Genomic DNA, 27,546 nt, shown 5'->3' on the forward strand with positions numbered 1-27,546 from the left:
ATGGATCCTCTGGATTGTCAAACAGATGAAGAGCTGAGTAATTTGTTTCACTGTAAGAAGACCGAGATTTCTTCTATGGAGGAACCACAAGCCTTCCTCAATGAGCTCCGGAAGCCCAATCTGGTACCAGAAAATCTCTACGAGGTAGGAGTTTTAAAATACATTTCTCCAGCATTAAATGGGCTTTTATATTACTATTAAAATAAAATAATTTACTTAAATGTTAAATGTGCAGCAGTTAAAACAGATTAGTTTATATTTTTAATATCAGGCAACATCTGCAGAAGCAAATGAAACAAAAAAGTTAAGACTGTATCATTAAACCAAGAGTATTATAACCATGGAAAAACAGAACCGGACTGTATCATTTTAATTTATCCTGATAGTAAGGTTATAGACATACCCATGGAATGTGGCATTTCATAGTTGTGTCAATTTAGATGAGACATCACACAATTTTTCCCTTGTTTAAAACAGAATTTATTGTAAGGCAATAGTGTAGACCAGCATGATGGAAGGACAAATGCTAAGGTCTCTTGGATGTACTCTTTCACGGCTTTCTGTTTAGAGGCGTACAGGAAAAACAACCTTTCCTGAGGTGGTGTATTACATAGGAAGAATGTTGATTGTGCAGTCAAATTAGTAGTGCAGTGGGAGGATTTGGTCTTTTCATTTGCTAAAGGAGGTCAAGGTACTCAAGGGAAACCATCAATAGGAAAATCGTCTTGTGTGGTGCAGCAGCCTTCAAACACAGGTCCTGGCACGAGAGACCCCATGAGAAATCAAGTACACTGCCAGACGTCAAGTATAAAAAATATTGTGCAATAGATATTGAAGTAAAAAGGCACAAATATGCATACAAAAGAATGTGGAAGGCACGTGTGATGTGCAGCATGTTTGTTGAAGTCCGTGTGCGATTATTGAAGCGGACGAATGTGGGAATAGTCCTTATTAAGTATGGTGATGGCCTGTGGAAAGAAGCTGTGGAGGTGACGGTTGGTCCGAGTCTTTAAGGCTCGCACTCTCGGTATCCACTGGGGTGTAAACTGCTGGAAAAATGAGTGAACGGGGTGTGAAGAGTCTGCCATGATCTTCCCTGCCCTCTTTCTCATCCTAAACGAGTACAGATCTTCTAGAGTGGAAAGCTGGCAGCCGATGATTTTCTCTGCACATCGCACTGTACGCTCTAGCTTATGCTTGGTGTGCAGAGATGCCGAGCCGAACCAGACGGTGATAGAAGATGTGATGACAGACTCGATTATCGCAGTATATAATTGAACCAGCTTGAGGCAGTAGGAATTTCTTGAGCTGTCTCAGGAAATACAAGCGCTGCTGGGCCTTCTTCATAACTGCAGTGCCATGTCTGTCCCATTTAAGATCCTGTTGGATGGTCATGCCCAGGAATTTACAGGACTCGGCTCTGCTGACTGTGGAGCCGTGTATAACCAGTGGAGGCAGTGGAGAGAGTTTTTTCCTGAAGTCAATGATCATCTCCACAGTTTTTTGTGTGTTTAGCTCGAGGTTGTTTGCTCCACACCATGACACCAGCTGTGTTATCTCTTCCCGGTATGTGGACTCGTCGTTGTTTGAAATGAGTCCGACCAGGGTAGTCACATCGGCAAATTTAATGAGCTTAACTGAGTTGCTGTTAGATCTGCAGTCGTAGGTGTAGAGGGAGTAGAGCAGGGGAGAGAGCACACATCCGAGTCAGAAAGGATCTTAAATGTGGTCGCCCACCTTTACATACTGTTTCCTGTTAGACAGGAAGTTGTGGATCCAGTATTAGACAGATGGGGGGACATTGAGTTGCCATAGTTTGTGAAGCAGAAGGTCAGGAATGATGTTATTAAATGCAGAAGTGAAGTCAACAAACAGCACACGGGCATAAGTGTTAGGGCTGTCCAGACCTGTTGGCTCTATACGCGAACTGGAGAGGGTCCTGTAGAGCGTCAGTCATGACTTTGAGGTGTTGAAGTATCAGTCTCTCAAAACACTTCATCACTACAGATGTTAGGGCAACTGGTCTGTAGTCATTCAGGCAGGAGATCTTCTGCTTTTTTGGAACTGGGATGATTACAGAGGTTTTGAAGCATGCAGAAACAGCAGACATGATCAGAGACTGATTGAAGAGATCAGTGAGGATGGGAGATAGCTGATTAGAACAATGCCTGAGTGTTGCAGGTGATACGCCATCAGGTCCAGGTGGGGAGGGGGTTACAGGTGTTGGGGGTGAGGTGTGAACAGGCAGCAGACAGTTTGTGGTAGACAGACTGAAGTTTGGCTGGGGGGAGGAGGGAGATGTCCTTTGTGTTTTAAAATCAAATCAAATCAAATCAAGGTTTATTTGTCACATACATAGTCATACACAGTATGACTGGCAGTGAAATGCTTTTGTGACTGCTACGCCACAGTAATTACAAAAACTACAAAAAAGTCAAAATATATATTATACAAAAAAATATAGAAATGTTTTTAAATGTAAAGTGTAGAAAAATTCGAAAAATTAACAATATAATTTTAAAAGAGCAATTTAAAGTGAACAAGTGTGTAAAAGTGACAAGTAGTGCAGAAACTGTGCAACATAATGCTATACATAAGTGATTACTATACACAAATACAAATCTATACATATACACACACACACACACACACATATACGTATATATATATATATATATACAGTATATATACTGTATATATATATATATACTGTATATATAAACTGTATACATGCATATACTTATATACACATACATACTGTATGTCTACATACAGTGCCATCAGAAAGTATTCACACTCCTTCACTTTTTCCACATTTTGTTACGTTACAGACATATTCGAAATCTGATTTAAGTATAGTTTTCTTTAAAAAAATCTACACGAAATAGCCCATAATGACAAAGTGAAAACATGTTTTCAGACATTTTTGTAAATCTTTTAAAAATGTAAACATTTAAACATAATAGGTACATAAGTATTCACACCCTTTGCTATGACGCTCAAACTTGAGCTCAGGTGCATCCAGTTTACACTGATCATCCTTGAGATGCTTCTACAACTTGATTGGAGACCACCTGTGTTAAATTCAGTTGATTGAACATAATTTGGAATGGCACACACTTGTCTATAAAAGGTCTCACAGTTGACAGTGCATATCAGAGCAGAAACCAAGCAATGAAGTCAAAGGAATTGTCTTTAGACCTCCGAGACCGAATTGTGTCAAGGCACAAATCTGGGGAAGGATACAAAAAATTTTGGCAGCAATTTAAGGTCCCAAAAAGCACTGTGGTCTCAATTATTCGGAAATAGAAGAAGTTTGGAACCACCAGAACCCTCCCTACATCTGGCCGCTGACCCAACTGAGTGATCGGGGAAGAAGGGCCTTGGTCAAAGAGGTGACCAAGAACCCAATGGTCACTAAGGCAGAGCTCCAGTGTTCCCTTGTGGAGATAGGACAACCATCCAGTAGGTCAACCATTGCTAACACACTCCACCAATCAGGCCTTTATGGTAGAGTGGCCAGATGGCACATGGCAGCCTGCTTAGAGTTTGCCAAAAAGCACTTTAAGGATTCTCAGACCAGAGGAATCAAAATTCTGTCTGATGAAACCAAAATAGAACTTTTTGGCCTGAACTACAAGCGTCATGTCTGGAGAAAAACAGGCACTGCTCATCGCCTGGCTAACACCATCTCTACTGTCAAGCATAGTGGTGGCAGCGTCATGCTGTGGGGATGTTTTTCTGCGGCAGGAACTGGGTGACTAGTCCGCATAGAGGGTAAGATGACAGCAGCCAAATATAGAGAGATTCTTCAAGAAAACCTGCACCAGAGTGCTCTGGAACTCAGACTAGGGCAACGATTCATCTTCCAACACGACAATGACCCAAAGCACACAGCCAAGATAACAAAGGAGTGGCTTCAGGAGCAGTCTGTGAATGTCCTTGAGTGGCCCAGCCAGAGCCCGGACTTGAATCCAATTGAACATCTCTGGAAAGACCTAAAAATGGCTGTCTACAGACGCTGCCCATCCAACCTGACTGAGCTTGAGAGGATCTGCAGAGAAGAATGGGAAAAAATGCCCAAAAACAGGTGTGCCAAGCTTGTACAGACATACCCAAGAAGACTTGAGGCTGTGATTGCTGCCAAAGGTGCTTCAACAAAATATTAAGCCATGGGTGTGAATACTTATGTACCTATTATGTTTAAATGTTTACATTTGTAATAAATTTACAAAAATGTCTGAAAACATGTTTTCACTTCGTCATTATGGGCTATTTTGTGTAGACTTTTTAAAAGAAAACTATACTCAAATCGGTGAAGGGGTGTGAATATTTTCTGATAGCACATATATATACATATAAATTAGATTGTACAAGTTGTGTAAATTTAGTCCTGAATGCTATTTTCGTTGAGGAATCGAATAGCTTGTGGAAAAAAGCTCCTCCCATCCTCTCCGTTTTGGCTTTTAGGACACGAAAACGCTTCCCAGACCGTAACAAAGAAAACAGTCCATTACTGGGATGACTGGGGTCCTTTACTATCCTCCTGGCCCTTGTCCAGCACTGTTTCCTGTATATGGACTGCAGGTCAGGAAGCTCAGTCCGGATTATGACCTCAGCTGAACGCACCACCCTCTGGAGATCCTGCTTGGTGCTGTTTCCGAACCAGGTTGTGATGTTTCCCGCTATGATGCTTTCAGTGGTGCAGGTGTAGAAGTTAGGAAGCACCTTGAATAGTAGTTTTAAGTCCCTCAAGCATCTAAGGTGATAAAAACGCTGATGGCCTTCTTTGCCAGCGCAGTGGTGTGGCAAGACCATGACAGGTCCTTAGAGATGTGAACTCCAAGGTACTTGAAACTGTCTACTCTTTCCACTGCAGTGCCACTGATCATAATGGGGTGATAGTTCCTCTCCTGCTTTATGCTGCAGTCCACTATCAGCTCCTTTGTCTTGCTGGCGTTAAGGAGGAGATTACAACCCCTGGCAAAAATTATGGAATCACCACTCTTGGAAGATGTTCTTTCAATTGTTTAATTTTGTAGAAAAAAAATAAATCACAGACATGCCACAAAATTATCATTTCTCAAACTGTCAACCCTCTGGCATTAAGAAACAATAAAAAAAGAAACAAATATAATAGTTGTGGTCAGTCACAATTGCTTTTTTTTAGATCAAGTAGAGGAAAAAAATATGGAATCACTCAAATCTGAGGAACAAATTATGGAATCATTAGAAAACACTGCACCATTATTACTTTGTTGCACCACCTCTGGCTTTTATAATGGTTTAAACTCTCTGAGGCATGGAGTTAACTAATGACAAACAGTATTCTTCATCAATCTGCCTTCAACTGTCTCTTGCTGTTGCCAGATCAGTTTTGCAGGTTGGAACCTTGTCATTGACCATTTTCTTCAATTTCCACCAGAGATTTTCAAATGGATTGAGATCCGGACTATTTGCAGGCCATGCCATTGACATTATATGTTTTCTTGAAGGAAAGTTTTCACGTCCTTTGCCCTATGGCAAGATGCATTATCATCTTGAAAAATGAAGTCATCATCACCAAACATCCTTTCAACTGATGGAATAAGAAAAGCGTCCAAAATTTCAATGTGGACTTTGGCATTTATTGAAGACCATCTCCCCTGTGCCTTTACCCGACATGCAGGCCCATATCATCAACAACTGTGGAAATTAACATGTTTTCTTTAGGCAGTTATCTTCATAAATTTCATTGGACAGACACCAAACTAAAGTTCCAGCATCATCACCTTGCCCAATGCAGATTCGCGATTCATCACTGAAGATCACTTTTATCCAGTCACCCACAGTCCACGATTGCTTTTCTTTAGCCTACTTGAACCTTGTTCTTTTCTTTTTAGGTGTTAATGGTGGCTTTTGTTTGGCTTTTCTGTATGTTAATCCCATTTCTTTTAGGTGATTTCTTACAGTTCAGTCACAGACATTGACTCCACTTTCCGGCCACTTGTTTCTCATTTGTTTTGTTGTGCATTTTCTGTTTTCAAGACATATTGCTTTAAGTTTTCTATCTTGATGCTTTGATGTCTTACTTGGTCTACCAGTATGCTTCCCTTTTACAACCTTCCCATTTTGTTTGTACTTGGTCCAGATTTTAAACACAGCTTACTGGGAACAACCAACATCTTTTGCGACATTCCACAATGATTTATCTTCTTGAAGGAGTTTTATAATCCTCTCATTTGTTTCAACTGACATATCTTGTGTTGGAACCATGATTCATGACAATCTGCTTTGTGCAACAGCTCTCCGAGGTGTAAGCACTCTTTTTAAACTGAAGAATAATTAGCAAATCTAATCTGCTGCAGATGTTTTGTTTTTAAACTGCAAATTACAGAGTGATTCCATAATTTTTTCCTCAGATTTGAGTGATTCCATATTTTTTTCCTCTACTTGATCTAAAAAAAAGCAATTGTGACTGACCACAACTATTATATTTGTTTCTTTTTTTTTTGTTTCTTAATGCCAGAAGGTTGACATTTTGAAAAATGATAGTTTTGTGGCATGTCTGTGATTTATTTTTTTTCTACAAAATTAAACAATTGACAGAACATCTTCCAAGAGTGGTGATTCCATAATTTTTGCCAGGGGTTGTATTATCCTGGCACCAGTCCTCCAGGTGTTTAATCTCCTCTAGGTGGGCCCTCTCATCGTTGTTAGAGATCAGGCCCACCACAACAGTGTCGTCAGCAAACTTGACAATGGTGGTATGCTGGAAGTGGCCACACAGTCATATGTGTACAGTGAGTACAGCAGGGGGCTGAGGACACAGCCCTGGGGGCGCCAGTGCCAAGGGTGAGATGTGTTTTCCTACCCACACAGCTTGTGGTCTGTCCGTCAAGAAGTTAGAGATCCAGTGACACAAGGATGGATGAAGTCCCAGGTTCTCCAACTTGATGGATAGTTTGGAGGGGATAATTGTGTTAAATGCTGAGCTGTAGTCAACAAACAGCATTTTAACATAATTACCCCTCCCAGCGTCCAGGTGTGTTAAAGTAGTGTGAAGCAGGTAGGTGATGGCATCATCTGTCGAACAGTTGTGGCGGTATGCGAACTGTAAAGGGTCCATCATAAAGTGATAAAGTCTCTAATGATACTTTCGAAGCACTTCATCACGACTGATGTCAGGGCCACTGGGTGAAAGTCATTAAGGCAGGCTGGCTGGTTCTTCTTCGGGACTGAAACAATGACGGATTGTTTGAAGCACGTTGGTACGATGCACTGGGTCAGGGATAAGTTGAAAATGTCCGTGAACACCGTGTCTTTTCTCCTCTGGTGGGGCAGGTGATGTGCTGGTGGAAGTTTGGCACTGCATGTTTGAGGTTAGCGCTGTTAAAATCACCAACCACAATAAGCGCAGCGTCCCGGTGAAACTGTGTGAGTGTGTCATGAAGTTCACACAGTGCAGTGTTCGCCCGAGGTGGAATATAAACGGTGCTGACAATAACTGAGGTAAATTCACAAGGAAGATCTTCAAATCTTGAATAGAAGTTATTGAGTTGGTTTGGCAGCAGGGGGTCCACAGTTGCGTTTGATGGTTTGGGTTTGTAGTTTCTGATGGATTGGATGTGATGGATTGGATGGTTTGTACTTTCCAGATGGAACAACATTCATTTGAGGAGAATTTCTGCTCCAGATTTTTCCTGTATTTGTGTTTGGCAGCTTTAATTCCCTTGTTTAGTGCATTCTTTGCTTTTCTGTAAGCATCACTTTTAAAAGCCAACTCCTTTTCTATGTGCAGTTCCCTTAGTTCATTTGAGAACCAGGGTTTGTTGTTCTGATATGTATAGATGGTCTTTAACAGGATGCAAGTCTCTTCACAGAAGCTTATGTATGAGGTGACTGCATCTGCATAGTCATCCAGGTTATTGTTTGCAGCTTTGAAGGAGTCCCAGTTTGTAGAGTCCAGACATTCCTTTAAATTCTCTACTGCATCAGGAGACCATATTTTCACTGACTTCCTCTCAGGCTTTGTGGTTTTGAGCTTTTGTTTATATGAGGGGATGAAATGAATAAGTGAGTGGTCAGAGTTACCAAGTGGGGCACGGGTCGAGGCTTGGTAAGCGTCCTTAATGGTGCTGTAGCAGAGGTCAAGAGTTTTATCCTCTCTGGTGGGGCAGCTGATCATCTGTTTATATTTTGGCAGTTCAGCATTCAGGTTGGTGTGGTTAAAATCTCCCATAATGATAATAGGAGAGTTTGGGTGTTGCTATTCAGCTTCTATAATCTGGTCAGCCAGCTGTTGTTGGGCAAGGCTGGCATGTGCCGTCGGGGGAATATATACTCCAACCAGAATAATATAATTAAATTCCCGGGAAAAGTAGAATGGTTTACAGCTGATAATTAGAGTTTCTAGATCCGGAGAGCATGTCCTGTCCAAAACAGGTTGTGCACCATCTGTGGTTATTATAAAACCACACTCCTCCACCTTTAGTTTTCTGACTGAGAACAGGGTCGCGGTCTCCGAAGACGCGCAAGCACGCCGCCTTATCTTCCTCAAGTTCTCCGTCACTGCTGCTCATTGTAATGTGATGCCGGCTGGTGATCTCCCTAAAAGAGGTTACCCCTAAAAATTTCAGCTGGTATGCGCTCTAAATCCAGTAAACTGTTTAGTGGAGTTAAGCCTCTGATGTATAGAAGCTCATTCCGATTAAAAGTAATACGAATTGTGTTGCTATACACGAGTTTAACAAATAAAACAAACAAACACACGAGACACCAAAACACCGTGGCTGCCTCTCTGGGCACCATAGTAACAACCGTCAGCCTGGTGTACCAGTCTAAACAACCAACACCGGATTCCAAATATGAGATGTATAGACTCCTCGAAAGCATCATCAGAATAGAATGGGGCAGAAAGTTAGTGAAAACGATTGAAGTAAGTGCATAGTATCGTTACAAAACACGTTACAGGATCCATTTTCATCTTCTTAAATTGCAGAAAGTGATGAAGATGAGGACTACAGAGAGAAGGCAGGACGTTGTCTATCAAATTCTGGACCAGCTGGAAAAGAAGGGAGGGCATAGTGTGAGGTTGTTTTGGAGATGTGTGTTTCAGGATCACATGCTGCAGAAATATCCAAATTTGCGTTTGCTTTGGAACAGTCTTAAGGAGGGTCAGTCTGATTCATTTTCTTTTTTGTTCCATTTTCATTCATAAATTCTCATTTCATGTCATTTATGTTCAATGCTTCATATTATTTTGAAAGACACACTGGATCTCATTTCAGATTCCTTTTTTACGAGTGTTTACGAGCAGATTCCTGATGCACCAGAGGAACCAAACACGAAAGAATCAGACAAGAAAGGACTAAAAAGAAAGATAAGCATTGAGGGAACAGATGAGGAAGAACCAGGTACTTCATCTCACTCTACCTCTCAACCGAAGAAACCAGGCAAGAGTTACTGTATATACCTTCAACTGCATTTATTAATTTATTTTGATAAACACTCTTTCCTGGGTCTGACATCCCCTGCTGCATCTTTAATGTGGTTAAAAAAGAAAAAGAAAACTTATTTTTATTTACATTCCATTTGCAGTAATGGAGCAGATCTTGCCTCACACATGCAAGAATGAAAAAAGTGAACGCAAGTGCAAAATAATTAAAGCAGAACAATTCTGTTGTTAAAAGGCACTAATAAAAAGGGAGAATCACAATAGATGAATTAGCCAAAATAACAGAAACAAAGAAACAAATAAACACATTCACAATGGAGCCCTCAATAGGGTTACAAAGTGGTTACAACAGGGACAGAACAGAACTGAGAATCACAGATGGCCAGAGAAGCCTGTGACAACCAGCTCTTAGTTATGTGCTTGATAGGAAATCATCAGAATCAGCTAAGAATGGCAATACATGTGAGGCACCCCAACCCCAATAACTGTTGCATAATGTGGATTTATTTATGGGGTGATCACCCAGTGTTTGTGGCAATTTGCTTTCTTAGGGTGGTTCTCTCATGAGTCCCAAAAACGCTGCAACACTGGGTGAGTTCTGGACCGGAGCAAGCCCGGTATCAAAGTTTCAGAGAAAAGTAGGTTTGCCAGCTAAGGAACTGGCAAGTCTGCAAGGGAGAAACTGTGATTTTTAGAAAAAAAAGATTAACTGGAGAGAATTAAAACTCACAAGGTGCTTCTTTCACCAACCACATTTTGGAAGGCAGAAGGATGCGATTTCATAACAGAGACCGCTGATCTCCAGAGCAGGTGGGCTTGTTACAATTCTATTACAGACTGTGGTGGAAAAACCTTTAATAAAATACCTTAAATACCAGATTGTGAGTAGAAAAGAGTTTTAATCTTATCTGCAGAGAAGGATCACATCGACAGACTCTCACACAGAGGCTCTGTGGATGCAATATCAACTGAAAAAATAAACATCCTTATATACCTGTACATAAGAGATTCACCTTTCCCGTCTCCTACAAACCCCTAAATCCTGTCTACCCACACCTAATTCTACCCACACCCCTCTGATCACCCTTCCTCATCCCTGTAATTCTTCCCCTCAATTCTTGTGTATATAGAGTCTCCCCAGAATATGCCTAGTCAGATTCTGTTGGTCTTCCAAGCTGTGCCTATACACCTGTATGTGTTAATAAAGACTCTTTTGGATGAAGACCCGGTCTCCTGGCTCCTGTATGCAGAATTTCTAACAGCTTGGTGCAGTGACCCGGATGGCAAACTGAAACCTACTTGGTGAGTAAACGCCATTTCGGACCTAAGAGAAATTTTGGCTAAAAAGATAAAAAGGAGTCAGTAAAGGTTATCCTCTTTGACAAAGGGAAGATTTTAATGCATTGTGTTACTGGTGGTAACTGTTAGCCTCTTTGTAAAAGGGAAGATTTTAATGCATTGTAACTGATTGTAACTGGTATTTTCTCTGAAAGAAGAGAAGTTTGATTGTTACTGCATATTGTTTTAGGCCCTAGATTAACAGATATGGGTGCAGAAAAAGTTAAGCAAATACCAGCATTACCTAATCCCTCAGCTGTGATGTGTTTGTCTGTTAAAGGTATTCCTAACGACACACAAACTGTTTCTGACAGAGTAGTGACCTGAGCCCCTGTGTCTACAAGAAATGAAAAATTATGTTCCCTGATTTGAACATCAACAAAAACGCGGTTCTCAAAAACTTTACTGATAGCACACAGATAGGCTGAAGCAGCTGGGCAAATTGGTCGAGTTTCCTTGATTTCACCTCCCCTATTATGTACCTCTGATGATACAATTGTCACAGGTCACATTTGAATGTGCCTTGAAAAAGATACTTGACCACTAGCATGGTCAGAATCCTCATCAGATGAAAAGGATTCCGATCTATCAGAGTGGTCAGTTTCATTACTCAAGGAAATCACAGCTAATTCTGGGTATAGCTTATTTGATGCTGGAGGGTTTTCATCCTCTGTGTAGCATGGCTGACCTGGCAGGGGGGCTACAGGTCGGGGGCGGCACTGACGTTTCGGCTTAGATATGCAATTAGCATGTTGCTGCTCGAGCTCGATTAGTGAATGCCTAAGTTTCACACATGTTCTCTGGGCATTTATAGCAGCTGTTTCATGCTTTTTACACTCACTCGTTTGTTCTACAATCTTTGCCTCAGCTTCTTTTAACCTTTCATCCATTGATTTCAACTTGTATTCCCAGTATTGCTTATTAACAAAAAGACATTCCTTCACTGAGTCATGCTTTAGGCCAAAGCCTAAAGCTGTTTTACACTCAGCAGGAGTCCATACTTTATTAACAGTGAAACCTTTGGATGAAAAGTGCTGACTTCTCTTTTGTTCATTAATGTGTTTTTTTTAACTAAGTCATTAATTAACTTTTCGAAATCTAAATCAGTCCACTCAGGCATTTCAGTCCCTCCCTTAACTAAGGTGCCTTTTATAGTTAAAAGGTTTCCAGGAGATTTTACCAAGATTCTGGGTATCTTGGCCTTTACTAAACGTGGTGAGGAAGCAGAAAAACAAACAAACAAAGAAACTAAACCAAACTTTCCCTACTGACTGGGATTGCAGCAGAACAAAGGCACTACAGCAGTAACAAAGATTGCACTCTTTTTAAAGAAGGTGATAGTTACAAACACGTTACCAGTGACCTACAGAATTCTCAAACAGCAATAAACAGATTACTCTAACAGTAATCAACAGAGTTAAACAACAGATTACTCTATCAGTAACCAACAGAATTCAACAAAAGATTACTCTATCAGTAACCAACAGAATTCAACAACAGATTACTCTATCAGTAACCAACAGAATTCAACAACAGATTACTCTATCAGTAACCAACAGAATTCAACAAAAGATTACTCTATCAGTAACCAACATAATTCTACAACAGATTACTCTATCAGTAACCAACAGAATTCAACAACAGATTACTCTATCAGTAACCAACAGAATTCAACAAAAGATTACTCTATCAGTAACCAACAGAATTCAACAACAGATTACTCTATCAGTAACCAACAGAATTCAACAACAGATTACTTTCAAATAATAATAATAATAATAATAATAAGTTAAACTTATATAGCACCTTTCTCAATGCTCAAGGACGCTTTACAACATTTTACAATACAATACAATACAATACTTTTACAATACAATACAATACAAAAACTATGAAAAATGCTCAGTAAAGAGAAGTGTTTTAAGCAAAGATTTGAAAATAGTGAGGGAAGACGCAGAGCGGAGAGCCAGAGGAAGGGAATTCCAGAGGCGAGGGGCAGCACAGGTGAATGAACGGCCACCCATAGAAGCCCGCTTGAACCTGGGTACAGCCAATAAGTCAGAGTCAGAGGACCTAAGACTGCGGCAGGAAGAGTGATACGTTAGTAAGTCAGCTAAATATACCGGGGCCAGGCCATGTAGCGCTTTAAATGTAAGTATAAGTAATTTATATTTAATTCTCAAAGAGATAGGTAACCAGTGCAGCTTAGCCAGTACAGGTGTAATATGGTCATATTTTCAAATGCAGTAACAATCAAACTTCTCTTCTTTCAGTTACAATCAGTTACAATGCATTAAAATCTTCCCTTTTACAAAGAGGCTAACAGTTACTACCAGTAACACAATGCATTAAAATCTTCCCTTTGTCAAAGAGGATAACCTTTACTGACTCCTTTTATCTTTTTAGCCAAAATTTCTCTTAGGTTCGAAATGGCGTTTACTCACCAAGTAGGTTTCAGTTTGCCATACGGGTCACGGCACCAAGCTGTTAGAAATTCTGCATACAGGAGCCAGGAGACTGGGTCTTCATCCAAAAGAGTCTTTATTAACACATACAGGTGTATGGGCACAGCTTGGAAGACCAACAAAATCTGACTAGGCATATTCTGGGGAGACTTTATATACACAATAATTGAGGAGAAGAATTACAGGGAAGAGGAAGGGTGATCAGAGGGGTGTGGTAGAATTAGGTGTGGGTAGACAGAATTTAGGGGTTTGTAGGAGACGGAAAAAGTGAATCTCTCACCTGTATCTTGTTGGTGACCTTGTAGGACAGGGGAAGATTCCACAGGTAACATAGGAACTGGTCTAAATCAGGTAGAACTGGGTTTTGGATGTCATACAATACAATTGATGTACTTCTTATCATGTACACCATGTACACATCCAGTAACATTCTATTGTAGCAGTGTTCTTGGAATATTGGAACATGACTACTGGATCTACATTTTGTAAGTACTGTAGTAATTGATTATGTATTAGTACTTCTAGTGTAATTTAACATTTTTCTCTCACATTCTTCCCTTTTTGTCATTTTATGACAAACTACCAGCCTCCTTATTTTATGATTCTCAACCGTTGCCATCCTAAAACCCTCTTTATCAAGGCCACAAGCAACAATCTTTTTTATTTCTCAGGTGCTAACTGTAATATTCTAGAGAAATGTAACCTTGACAATAAAATCAGTATTCAGTTTAAAAATGATAAATAACCATACTTACAATTCCGTTATTAGGTGCACAGCTGGTAACGTGAGCACCACACTTAATCCTCAGTTCAGTGGTCATTGCTTTAAGGGGTGTCCTCCTACACTAAATTGTCCAGGATGTGTTTCTGCATTCAGTGTTTTCCACTACAGCATTGACTATTAGTAATGACTTCTTTTTATTTTTAGCCCCACTATTAAAGGAAGGAGAGAAGCAGGATATTTGGAGTTTAATAAGTTTGCAAAAACAGCTTCATGTTACATGTGGCAACAAGAAAGGCACGCTGCATAAAGAGAAACTGGCGAAAGGTACAGACGCATATTATTAAAAAGTTTAAACACTAAACACTAAATTATTTGTGTTTGACTTTCCAAACCAACAATGTTAGTGCACTGTGATAGTCTTGTAGGATTTGACTAAGTGGAATCATGTATAGATTAACCCTCCTGTTAGGTTATGGGTCAAACTTCTTCTGCTTGGCTTAATAAGTGAAATCAACATATAAAATAAAAATGGTTTATTTCACGTTTATATTACACCGATGCTGTTCTGGTCAATTTGACCCGACCATCAAAATGGAGCCTAAAAGGGGTCAGAAGTGTCAATTACTATTTGTTTCTTTGCAACTGTGAGACATATTTCACCAAAATCACCTCCCCCCCACGCGCACACACACACACACACCCTCTCTTTATTCTCTTGATCTCTTTGGTAAAGTGTGAGAATGCAGGTGTCGTTATGACTGTTCCTGTGTGCAAACCCCACTCACTCAGTAGGGGAGGGGCAAAACATACACTATATTGCCAAAAGTATTCACTCGTCTGCCTTCATTTTGCCCTCTCCACCAAACTTTACACTCGGCACAATGCAGTCAGACAAGTACCGTTCTCTTGGCAACTGCCAAATTCAGACTTGTCCATCGGATTGTCAGACGGAGAAGCGTGATTCATCACTCCAGAGAACACATCTCCACTGCTCTAGAGTCCAGTGGCGGCGTGCTTTACACCACTGCATCCGACACTTTGCATTGCGCTTGGTGATGTAAGGCTTGGATGCAGCTGCTCGGCCATGGAAACCCATTCCATGAAGCTCTCTACACACTGTTCTTGAGCTAATCTGAAGGTCACATGAAGTTTGGAGGTCTGTAGTGATTGACTCTGCAGAAAGTTGGCGACCTCTGTGCACTATACGCCTGACCTCGCTCTGTCATTTTACGTGGCTACCACTTCATGAGTTGCTGTTGTTCCCAATCGCTTCCACTTTGTTATAATAGCACTGACATACGACTGTGGAATATTTAGTAGTGAGGAAATTTCACGACTGGACTTGTTGCACAGGTGGCATCCTATCACGGTACCACGCTGGAATTCACTGAGCTCCTGAGCGCGACCCATTCTTTCACTAATGTTTGTAGAAGCAGTCTGCATGCCTGGGTGCTTGGTTTTATACCTGTGGCCATGGAAGTGATTGGAACACCTGAGTTCAATTATTTGGATGGGTGAGTAAATACTTTTGGCAACATAGTGTATAAAGATTCTCTGCAAGGGAGTCATATCAGAATTACACACTGCAGCTACATATACTCTCTGTCAGAGCTTTACAAAATGAGCAACCGAAGTAAAGGGCTGTCAGCCCGGGAGGTTTTGGAAGTCATCTGACGATGTGAAGACGAGTATGACCTGTGTAAAATGTGCAAAATTAATTTGCACAAAGCATGCCGTCATGACATATCACTCATGCGCTGTGTAGATGCACATACATGCACTTAGTTTAGTTCCACGTAGTAATTTTTTATAATGTATTTCTAGTTCTAAACATTGCACAGTGTTTACTGTGCACCATGTTCATATTGGTAATCTTGTTTTTTTGTTATTTTGATCATTTCTGGTTTAAAAACAGAAATATAAGTTGACATGACTCATTTGTATTGATTTTAAGTGGGTCAATTTGACCCTGAACAGAAGAGGTGTCTCGTGTTCATTTACAATCACTCCATAAGTGTAAAATCCCAAAAAATTACAAAAATCCCAAGTGTAAAATAATATTAAAAATATATCAATGATATGTTAAACTATTGTATTTAATATGTAGGTCATTCAAAGTTTTAACATTTATTTTTAATGCATTTTTTATTAAAAACAAATGAATTGTCCTTATTGAACCATGATCTGTGGGAGCTAAATAACAAAATTGCACTAAATATTGATTGAAATAGTTAGTAAGGGAGTTAATAATGAGATATAAACAATGATTATTGGGATTTTTTGGTTTCTGAAACTTTTGGAGAATTAAACATACCCCGGGTCAAATTCCAACAATCAAACCCTGATGGATACCACGGATCATGGGCATATAAAATCAAAGTAAAACGTAAAAAAATAATTAACAGTAACAATAAAATTTTAGATTTTAGAATAAAATTAAACACATTATTACCTAAAATATTGCACTTAAGATGTTTTTTTTCCTACAGGTGACGAGTGTATCCTGTCTGAGGGACTCTGGTTCACCCCGGGTGAATTTGAGAAGTTTGCAGGAAAGAGAAGCAAAAAATGGAAAGAGAGCATCCGCTGCTATGATATTCCTCTGCAGAAAATTATAGAGGTAATTGGGACAACATCAAAGTAAAATTCCCGATAACTCAGTTTAATATTGAAATCTCAGTTATTTAAGCCATTCATTTAATACACACTACTAATTCACACACTTCATTGTAAACCCGGGTGGGGTGTGAGGTCTGAGCTTACAGTTCTACAATCCAATCTTTACATAGAACCAGTGTAGCTGCAGGATTGTATAGAAGATGAATATTGTCTTGATTGTCCTGTGTACATATACAGTATAATAAAATTATTTTCTTTGCATATCCCAGCTTGTTTGAAAGTGTATATATATATATATATATATATATATATATACAGTGTATCACAAAAGTGAGTACACCCCTCACATTTCTGCAGATATTTAAGTATATCTTTTCATGGGACAACACTGACAAAATGACACTTTGACACAATGAAAAGTAGTCTGTGTGCAGCTTATATAACAGTGTAAATTTATTCTTCCCTCAAAATAACTCAATATACAGCCATTAATGTCTAAACCACCGGCAACAAAAGTGAGTACACCCCTTAGTGAAAGTTCCTGAAGTGTCAATATTTTGTGTGGCCACCATTATTTCCCAGAACTGCCTTAACTCTCCTGGGCATGGAGTTTACCAGAGCTTCACAGGTTGCCACTGGAATGCTTTTCCACTCCTCCATGACGACATCACGGAGCTGGCGGATATTCGAGACTTTGCGCTCCTCCACCTTCCGCTTGAGGATGCCCCAAAGATGTTCTATTGGGTTTAGGTCTGGAGACATGCTTGGCCAGTCCATCACCTTTACCCTCAGCCTCTTCAATAAAGCAGTGGTCGTCTTAGAGGTGTGTTTGGGGTCATTATCATGCTGGAACACTGCCCTGCGACCCAGTTTCCGGAGGGAGGGGATCATGCTCTGCTTCAGTATTTCACAGTACATATTGGAGTTCATGTGTCCCTCAATGAAATGTAACTCCCCAACACCTGCTGCACTCATGCAGCCCCAGACCATGGCATTCCCACCACCATGCTTGACTGTAGGCATGACACACTTATCTTTGTACTCCTCACCTGATTGCCGCCACACATGCTTGAGACCATCTGAACCAAACAAATTAATCTTGGTCTCATCAGACCATAGGACATGGATTCCAGTAATCCATGTCCTTTGTTGACATGTCTTCAGCAAACTGTTTGCGGGCTTTCTTGTGTAGAGACTTCAGAAGAGGCTTCCTTCTGGGGTGACAGCCATGCAGACCAATTTGATGTAGTGTGCGGCGTATGGTCTGAGCACTGACAGGCTGACCCCCCACCTTTTCAATCTCTGCAGCAATGCTGACAGCACTCCTGCGCCTATCTTTCAAAGACAGCAGTTGGATGTGACGCTGAGCACGTGCACTCAGCTTCTTTGGACAACCAACGCGAGGTCTGTTCTGAGTGGATCCTGCTCTTTTAAAACGCTGGATGATCTTGGCCACTGTGCTGCAGCTCAGTTTCAGGGTGTTGGCAATCTTCTTGTAGTCTTGGCCATCTTCATGTAGCGCAACAATTCGTCTTTTAAGATCCTCAGAGAGTTATTTGCAATGAGGTACCATGTTGGAACTTTCAGTGACCAGTATGAGAGAGTGTGAGAGCTGTACTACTAAATTGAACACACCTGCTCCCTATGCACACCTGAGACCTAGTAACACTAACAAATCACATGACATTTTGGAGGGAAAATGACAAGCAGTGCTCAATTTGGACATTTAGGGGTGTAGTCTCTTAGGGGTGTACTCACTTTTGTTGCCGGTGGTTTAGACATTAATGGCTGTATATTGAGTTATTTTGAGGGAAGAATAAATTTACACTGTTATATAAGCTGCACACAGACTACTTTTCATTGTGTCAAAGTGTCATTTTGTCAGTGTTGTCCCATGAAAAGATATACTTAAATATCTGCAGAAATGTGAGGGGTGTACTCACTTTTGTGATACACTGTATATATATATATATATATATATATATATATATATATATATATATATATATATATATATATATATATATATATATATATGTCACGCGGGGTCAACGGACCGAGGCAAAAGGGGGCGGACACACACGCAGAGATGTCTACTAATATATTTATTAATAAAGAACAGTGCTATCTACCATGACTTGACATGAGCATAAACTACTAACATGACTTGACATGAGCATAAACTACTAACATGACTTGACATGAGCATAAACTATTAACATGACTTGACATGAGCATAAACTACTAACATGACTTGACATGAGCATAAACTACTAACATGACTTGACATGAGCATAAACTATTAACATGACTTGACATGAGCATAAACTACTAACATGACTTGACATGAGCATAAACTACTAACATGACTTGACATGAGCATAAACTATTAACATGACTTGACATGAGCATAAACTACTAACATGACTTGACATGAGCATAAACTATTAACATCGTTGGTAACATAGGCTAAACATAGGCTAGGAACATAGGCTAGAAACAAAACCCCTACCGTGCTCACCAAAAGTCCACATGAAAACAAAACAGTTCCCAATGTTTGTGCTCCAGCACACCTCTTAAATAGAGGGCAGCTGGAGCCCATTAGTCCTTGGGAACCAATCGAAAGAGAGGGTGTGGCAACTAGGCCCACTGGAGCACACAAAGGCTCCTAGTGTGACATATGCCCCCCCCAAAGGCACTACTCCAGGAGTGCCTTAAAAATAGGAAAAAAAAAAAAAACAAGGAGGTCCTGGGCCCTGAGGGGCAAATTTGAAGTAATTTAAGATGTCCTCAGGCAGGCGTGATAAAAATGGTGGGACGCAGGCTGCCAACAGAAATCCAGATGTGCCGTCGGGGGGCGTCACCGAGAATTCAGAAGCGCCATCGGGGGGCGCTGACGAGAAATCAGGAGCAGCATCTAGGGGTGTCGACGAGAGTTCAGAAGCGCCGTTGGGGGGCGCTGACGAGGAGCCAGGAGCGCCGTCGAGCATCATCTCATAAACAGAAATACCATCGGAGAACGCCATCTCCGGAACAGAAGTGCCCTCGGAGGACGCCATCTCAGGAACTGAAACGCCATCGGAGGGCGTCATCTCAGGAACAGAAACGCCTTCGGAGGGCGTCATCACAGGAACAGAAACGCCTTCGGAGTACGCCATCTCAGGAACAGAAACGCCATCGGAGGGCGTCATCTCAGGAACAGAAGCGCCATCGTAGTACGCCATCTCAGGAACAGAAACGCCATCGGAGGGCGTCATCTCAGAAACAGAAACGCCATCGGAGGGCGTCATCTCAGAAACAGAAGCGCCATCGGAGTGCGCCAACTCAAGAACAGGAGTGCCGTCGCAGGGCACAAACTCAGGAACAGAAGTGCCATCGGAGGGCACAAACTCAGGAACAGAAGTGCCGTCGCAGGGCACAAACTCAGGAACAGAAGTGCCGTCGCAGGGCACAAACTCAGGAACAGAAGTGCCGTCGCAGGGCACAAACTCAGGAACAGAAGTGTCGTCGGAAGACACCAACTCAGGAACAGAAGTGTCGTCGGAGGACACCAACTCAGGAACAGAAGTGCCGTCGGAGGACACCAACTCAGGAACAGAAGTGTCGTCGGAAGACACCAACTCAGGAACAGAAGTGTCGTCGGAGGACACCAACTCAGGAACAGAAGTGTCGTCGGAGGACACCAACTCAGGAACAGAAGTGCCGTCGCAGGGCACCAACTCAGGAACAGAAGTGCCGTCGGAAGACACCAACTCAGGAACAGAAGTGTCGTCGGAGGACACCAACTCAGGAACAGAAGTGCCGTCGCAGGGCACAAACTCAGGAACAGAAGTGCCGTCGCAGGGCACAAACTCAGGAACAGAAGTGTCGTCGGAAGACACCAACTCAGGAACAGAAGTGCCGTCGGATGACACCAACTCAGGAACAGAAGTGTCGTCGGAAGACACCAACTCAGGAACAGAAGTGTCGTCGGAGGACACCAACTCAGGAACAGAAGTGTCGTCGGAGGACACCAACTCAGGAACAGAAGTGCCGTCGGAGGACACCAACTCAGGAACAGAAGTGTCGTCGGAAGACACCAACTCAGGAACAGAAGTGCCCTCGGGGGGCGCCACCCCAAAAACAGAAGCGCCAACTAGGATCATCTCAGAAACAGGAGCGCCCTCGGGATGCGCCAACTCTGGAACAGAAGTGTCGTCGGAAGACACCAACTCAGGAACAGAAGTGCCCTCAGGGGGCGCCACCCCAAAAACAGAAGCGCCAACCAGGATCATCTGAGAAACAGGAGCGCCATCGGGGAACTCCAACATAGAAACAGACATGCCAACGGGGGGCGCCAACACAGGAACAGGAGCGCCAACGGGGGGCGCCAATTCAGGAACAGAAGCGCCGTCAGGGGGCGCCATCGAGGAAACAGGAGCGCCGTCAGGGGGCGCCATCGAGGAAACAGGAGCGCCGTCAGGGGGCGCCATAGAGGAAACTGGAGCACCGTCACTGAGCTGCGAGAATTTTGCTCTCATGAGGCCCTTGAACACCTTAACCGAGTTCAGCACAACTCCCCTGTCAGACCAAAGCTTCCTGGCCCAGTCACGAGCAGGGCCCCTCAGCCTTGACATCATAAACCGAATTTTATCGGTTTCAGCTGGCTGGGGGTCTAAAAGGTTCTGCAGGTAGAGCTGGCTCTGCAGAAGGAAGCCTTCGACGCCTGAGTCGCTTCCATCATACGGAGCTGGCCTACTTAACGGAAAGGTCTGTGGGAACCTCATGGAGTTACACTCCGGGAATTCATGTACCAAAAACATCTCGCTGTGTCCTGGTAAAGGGGAGACTATTATGTAACGGTAAGTGGGCTAGACGGACACAAACGCAGAGATGTGAAAGAAACGATATTTTAATGATAACAAAGACAAGACAGGACACAAAACCAAACACACAACCTATGCTAAGCTAACTAAAGCTAAACTAAACACACAGGAAACCTAAACCCTAAGCTAAACAAGAACTAGACAGGACCATAGAACAAAACCAAAACAGAATGAACAGACCGGATGGGACGGAGCAGAGCAGGTAGGAACCAGAGTCAAGAGCTGAAACCAAACAGGAACCAGAGCAAACAGAGTTACCACAGAATAGTCTCCAACCAGCCTTTCCCTGATCCTCTCCTAAATACAGGCAGCCGGGGCTAATTAGCCCCAGCTAACCAATCAGGAGAGGGAGGCTGGCTGGAGACTGGGGAGAGAAGGGCGTGGCACACTAGAGCACAGGGAGGCTTAAAGCGTGACAATATATATATACAGTGTATCACAAAAGTGAGTACACCCCTCACATTTCTGCAAATATTTTATTATATCTTTTCATGGGACAACACTATAGAAATAAAACTTGGATATAACTTAGAGTAGTCAGTGTACAACTTGTATAGCAGTGTAGATTTACTGTCTTCTGAAAATAACTCAACACACAGCCATTAATGTCTAAATGGCTGGCAACATAAGTGAGTACACCCCACAGTGAACATGTCCAAATTGTGCCCAAAGTGTCAATATTTTGTGTGACCACCATTATTATCCAGCACTGCCTTAACCCTCCTGGGCATGGAATTCACCAGAGCTGCACAGGTTGCTACTGGAATCCTCTTCCACTCCTCCATGATGACATCACGGAGCTGGTGGATGTTAGACACCTTGAACTCCTCCACCTTCCACTTGAGGATGCGCCACAGGTGCTCAATTGGGTTTAGTCCATCACCTTTACCTTCAGCTTCCTCAGCAAGGCAGTTGTCATCTTGGAGGTTGTGTTTGGGGTCGTTATCCTGTTGGAAAACTGCCATGAGGCCCAGTTTTTGAAGGGAGGGGATCATGCTCTGTTTCAGAATGTCACAGTACATGTTGGAATTCATGTTTCCCTCAATGAACTGCAGCTCCCCAGTGCCAGCAACACTCATGCAGCCCAAGACCATGATGCTACCACCACCATGCTTGACTGTAGGCAAGATACAGTTGTCTTGGTACTTCTCACCAGGGCGCCGCCACACATGCTGGACACCATCTGAGCCAAACAAGTTTATCTTGGTCTCGTCAGACCACAGGGCATTCCAGTAATCCATGTTCTTGGACTGCTTGTTTTCAGCAAACTGTTTGCTGGCTTTCTTGTGCGTCAGCTTCCTTCTGGGATGACGACCATGCAGACCGAGTTGATGCAGTGTGCGGTGTATGGTCTGAGCACTGACAGGCTGACCTCCCACGTCTTCAACCTCTGCAGCAATGCTGGCAGCACTCATGTGTCTATTTTTTAAAGCCAACCTCTGGATATGACGCCGAACACGTGGACTCAACTTCTTTGGTCGACCCTGGCGAAGCCTGTTCCGAGTGGAACCTGTCCTGGAAAACCGCTGTATGACCTTGGCCACCATGCTGTAGCTCAGTTTCAGGGTGTTAGCAATCTTCTTATAGCCCAGGCCATCTTTGTGGAGAGCAACAATTCTATTTCTCACATCCTCAGAGAGTTCTTTGCCATGAGGTGCCATGTTGAATATCCAGTGGCCAGTATGAGAGAATTGTACCCAAAACACCAAATTTAACAGCCCTGCTCCCCATTTACACCTGGGACCTTGACACATGACACCAGGGAGGGACAACGACACATTTGGGCACAATATGGACATGTTCACTGTGGGGTGTACTCACTTATGTTGCCAGCTATTTAGACATTAATGGCTGTGTGTTGAGTTATTTTCAGAAGACAGTAAATCTACACTGCTATACAAGCTGTACACTGACTACTCTAAGTTATATCCAAGTTTCATGTCTATAGTGTTGTCCCATGAAAAGATATAATGAAATATTTGCAGAAATGTGAGGGGTGTACTCACTTTTGTGATACACTGTATATATATACAGTGTATCACAAAAGTGAGTACACTCCTCACATTTCTGCAAATATTTTATATTTTATATTTACATTTTAGTGTACTCACTTTTGTGATACACTGTATATATATATATATATATATATATATATATATATATATATATTAGGGCTGTCATGCGGCTGTCATGCGTCATGTCATATATTAGGACAGTTATGCACATTTTTATTGAAAGAACCATTTCTAGATGCAACACCAGTGATGTAACTAGGAGCTCATGGGCCCCAGTTAAAAAAAAGTGGTGCTTAAGCTTTCTGGCTAACCCAGAAATCATGCATTCAAAATATTTTAATCTAATATTATGCATCAATAACAAAACACAGATATGATTATTTCATAGATCTATTAAAAAAAGCTTTTAATACTGTGTTGTGCAGAAACATGACTGGGAAATATTGTTCTAAATTACCATTTAAACACCTATAAATACCTAAAACAATCAAGTTACCAGACATTATATATAAGTTATTGGCTGTAGCTATAAAAAGTGTTAATTAATACAGTCCATGTAAACGCTTAGTCCATATAAATATCAGATACAAATGTGTTTTAAAAAAACTACAAACATCACAAATATAAATCATGTTCATAGCCATGTGATAGAATAACCTGAATAAACAGGTATAAATAAAGTAGATTAAGCATTATGCAGTTTCACTTCTGTCTTAAACAGTACCTGAGGGAAGGAGGCGGAGCTACGCGGTTTTGATGGACAGGTCTAGCAGCCAATGGAGATACTCGGTACAGAGAGTGCATGATTTCATTCATCTTTTCATCAACACGTAAAAATAGTGAAAACTACGGTGGCCGAGAAGTGCAAAACAAATTTACATTTCAGAAAACAAAATTAAAAAAAAAAAAAAAAAAAACATTTACAATGAAAGCAAAAACTAATTTACAAGTGCTTGCGTACCCAGTGTTTGTAAATTTGTTTTGGCATATGTAAAAGTGTTTCAGCACTTGTAAATTTGTTTTCGGCATATGTAATTTTGTTTTCTAAAATGTAAATTTGTTTTGCACTTCTCGGCCGCACATTTCTAACGGAAAAGGTAGGGACAATAACACCGGAAGTGCGTGTTGCTTACCAGCTGTCAATCAAACTGTTTCTCAGCGGTAAAGTGAACGGAGTTTGTGATGGTGACGATAAACAAGGTTTGAAACACTTTTACATATGCCAAAACAAATTTACAAACACTGGGTACCCAAGCACTTGTACATTTGTTTTTGCTTTCATTGTAAATGTTGTTTTTGTTTTTTTGTAATTTTGTTTTCTGAAATGTAAATTTGTTTTGCACTTCTCGGCCACCGTAGAAAACCGCTAAAAGTAGTTTTTCATCGGACAGCGACAATAATTTATTACTTTTTTCTGTTTGAATGCGCTGGCGGGTCACAAGTAAAGCAGTTTAAAACAGAAGATGCGGCCGTATAAAACCAGATCCGGTGTGGACAGAACACCCCGGACTTTGGACATACTGCTATAAACAGTCCAGTATGATCCATTTAACAGCAGTGTTTGTAAGGTTATGTGTACAGTTCATGCGCTTTACATCCAAATTCACCTGAAATACAGTTCATTACCACAGAGACACATATTTACGTGGCACAAACAGCCAAATGAAAATATTTAGATAAAAAATTAACGCGTTAAACGACAGCCCTAATATATATACAGTATATATATATATATATATATATATATATATATATATATATATATATATATATATATTTATGTAGTAAATTATGTAGAATTATGTAGTAAACAAAAAAGTGTATGTTTTATATTTTATATTCTTTAAAGTAGCCATCTTTTGCTTTGATGACAGCTTTGCACACTTTTTGGCATTTTCTCAATCAGCTTCATGAGGTAGCTACGGAGTCAAAACACAATAACATTTACACAACAAAGAAAAGCTGACAACACAACAACATTAAGGAAAAACACGAATACAAAAAGGACAACACAAACACATTAAGGAAAAACGCGAATACAAAAAGGACAACACAAACACATTAAGGAAAAACGCGAATACAAAAAGGACAACACAACAACATTAAGGAAAAACGCGAATACAATAAGGACAACACAACAACATTAAGGAAACACGAATACAAAAAGGACAACACAACAACATTAAGGAAACACGAATACAAAAAGGACAACACAACAACATTAAGGAAAAACGTGAATACAAAAAGGACAACACAACAACATTAAGGGAGAACGCAAATACAAAAAGGACAACACAACAACATTAAGGAAACACGAATACAAAAAGGACAACACAACAACATTAAGGAAACATGAATACAAAAAGGACAACACAACAACATTAAGGAAACACGAATACAAAAAGGACAACACAACAACATTAAGGAAACACGAATACAAAAAGGACAACACAACAACATTAAGGAAACACAAATACAAAAAGGACAACACAACAACATAAAGGAAACACGAATACAAAAAGGACAACACAACAACATTAAGGAAACACGAATACAAAAAGGACAACACAACAACATTAAGGAAACACGAATACAAAAAGGACAACATAACAACATTAAGGAAACACGAATACAAAAAGGACAACACAACAACATTAAGGAAACACGAATACAAAAAGGACAACACAACAACATTAAGGAAACACGAATACAAAAAGGACAACACAACAACATTAAGGAAACACGAATACAAAAAGGACAACACAACAACATTAAGGAAACACGAATACAAAAAGGACAACACAACAACAATAAGGAAACACGAATACAAAAAGGACAACACAACAACATTAAGGAAACACGAATACATTTCCACAATGGAAATGCTCCCGGCCACTAGAGGGCATCTCTATCATTTTTTATCTGTATGAACACTGCAGCAAAAGAAGCAGAGCAACATAGTGCAGAGCATCTGGTTTCGGTTTTACTTTAACTTTCAGTGATATAATTCTAAATAAAATCGAGCTTTTGATACATTTATGTCAAACCATTTTTATACAAACACATCAATGTTTTTCACCTACTACAAACTATTCTATATTAATTTTAAATAAAGATCAATAAATCTGATCATTTTATATTGGAGATGAATTAATCTATGCAGGTCTCGTAATTTCATTTATTAGTATAAACATCAATGTTTCCCATTTACTACAAACTTTTTTAGTTACCTTTTTAGTTGTTTTATTTAAATTTATAGTTAAGATAAAAAAAATGTATGATCATTGTACTGTACATCTGTATAGGTATATATGAAAAATAACGGATATATTACCTTATTTCATATAGGATTATTGTAAATTATAGAATTATTTGATATGATTAGATTTATTAATGTAAACTATTTTATATTTACACATACAGTACATATCCCTCACCTACAAACTTCTTTATATTAATAAATCAACTATTTTAATTTCTAGTTAGGATCAATAATTGTATAATAATTATATTTTACAGTTGTGTCCATTTATGTGTCTATATAAATATAGTTTTACATGAATCTAAGTGCTTTTTCAAGCACTTATTTAAACCAGAGTGCCGAATGCGAGACGAATGTTGAATATTAAACTAATGGGCATGAGTATGTACACTTAAAACGGTTATTGATAACTAACTAATACATTGTAAATATACAGAAAATGGTTTATGACATTAAAACATGTTAAACTGTAAAAGCGTGGCACAATATGACAGTCTGGTTAAAGCTCAACTTAGTTGATTTTGCAAATATATTAGAAATTTGGCAAGCTAATAGCTGCCTGATGTTTAAAAAACAAAAAAGGTGCTATACAGTCAAACCACCGACACTAAAAAGCTCGATTTTATTTAGAATTATATCACTGAAAGTTAAAGTAAAACCGAAGCCAGATGCTCTGCACTATGCTGCTCTGCTTCTTGCTTCTTTTGCTGCAGTGTTCATACAGATAAAAAATGATAGAGATGCCCTCTAGTGGCCGGGAGCATTTCCGTTGTGGAAATGTATTCGTGTTTCCTTAATGTTGTTGTGTTGTCCTTTTTGTAT

At 40.6% G+C, this 27,546-nt stretch overlaps 1 protein-coding gene across 1 annotated transcript; it reads left to right on the top strand.

Moving 5' to 3' along the window:
• LOC134301731 (uncharacterized) lies at nucleotides 1-16,607 on the top strand. Its single transcript, XM_062986577.1, has 7 exons — nucleotides 1-144; nucleotides 8,981-9,180; nucleotides 9,286-9,434; nucleotides 10,567-10,738; nucleotides 13,545-13,564; nucleotides 14,168-14,287; nucleotides 16,453-16,607. Exons 1-7 carry the CDS (start codon nucleotides 1-3, stop codon nucleotides 16,605-16,607), a joined length of 960 nt encoding a protein of 319 aa, XP_062842647.1.
• The last annotated feature ends 10,939 nt before the right edge of the window (nucleotides 16,608-27,546 follow it).

Source organism: Trichomycterus rosablanca, chromosome 2 (assembly GCF_030014385.1).
Source record: "Trichomycterus rosablanca isolate fTriRos1 chromosome 2, fTriRos1.hap1, whole genome shotgun sequence".
NCBI lineage: Eukaryota > Metazoa > Chordata > Actinopteri > Siluriformes > Trichomycteridae > Trichomycterus > Trichomycterus rosablanca.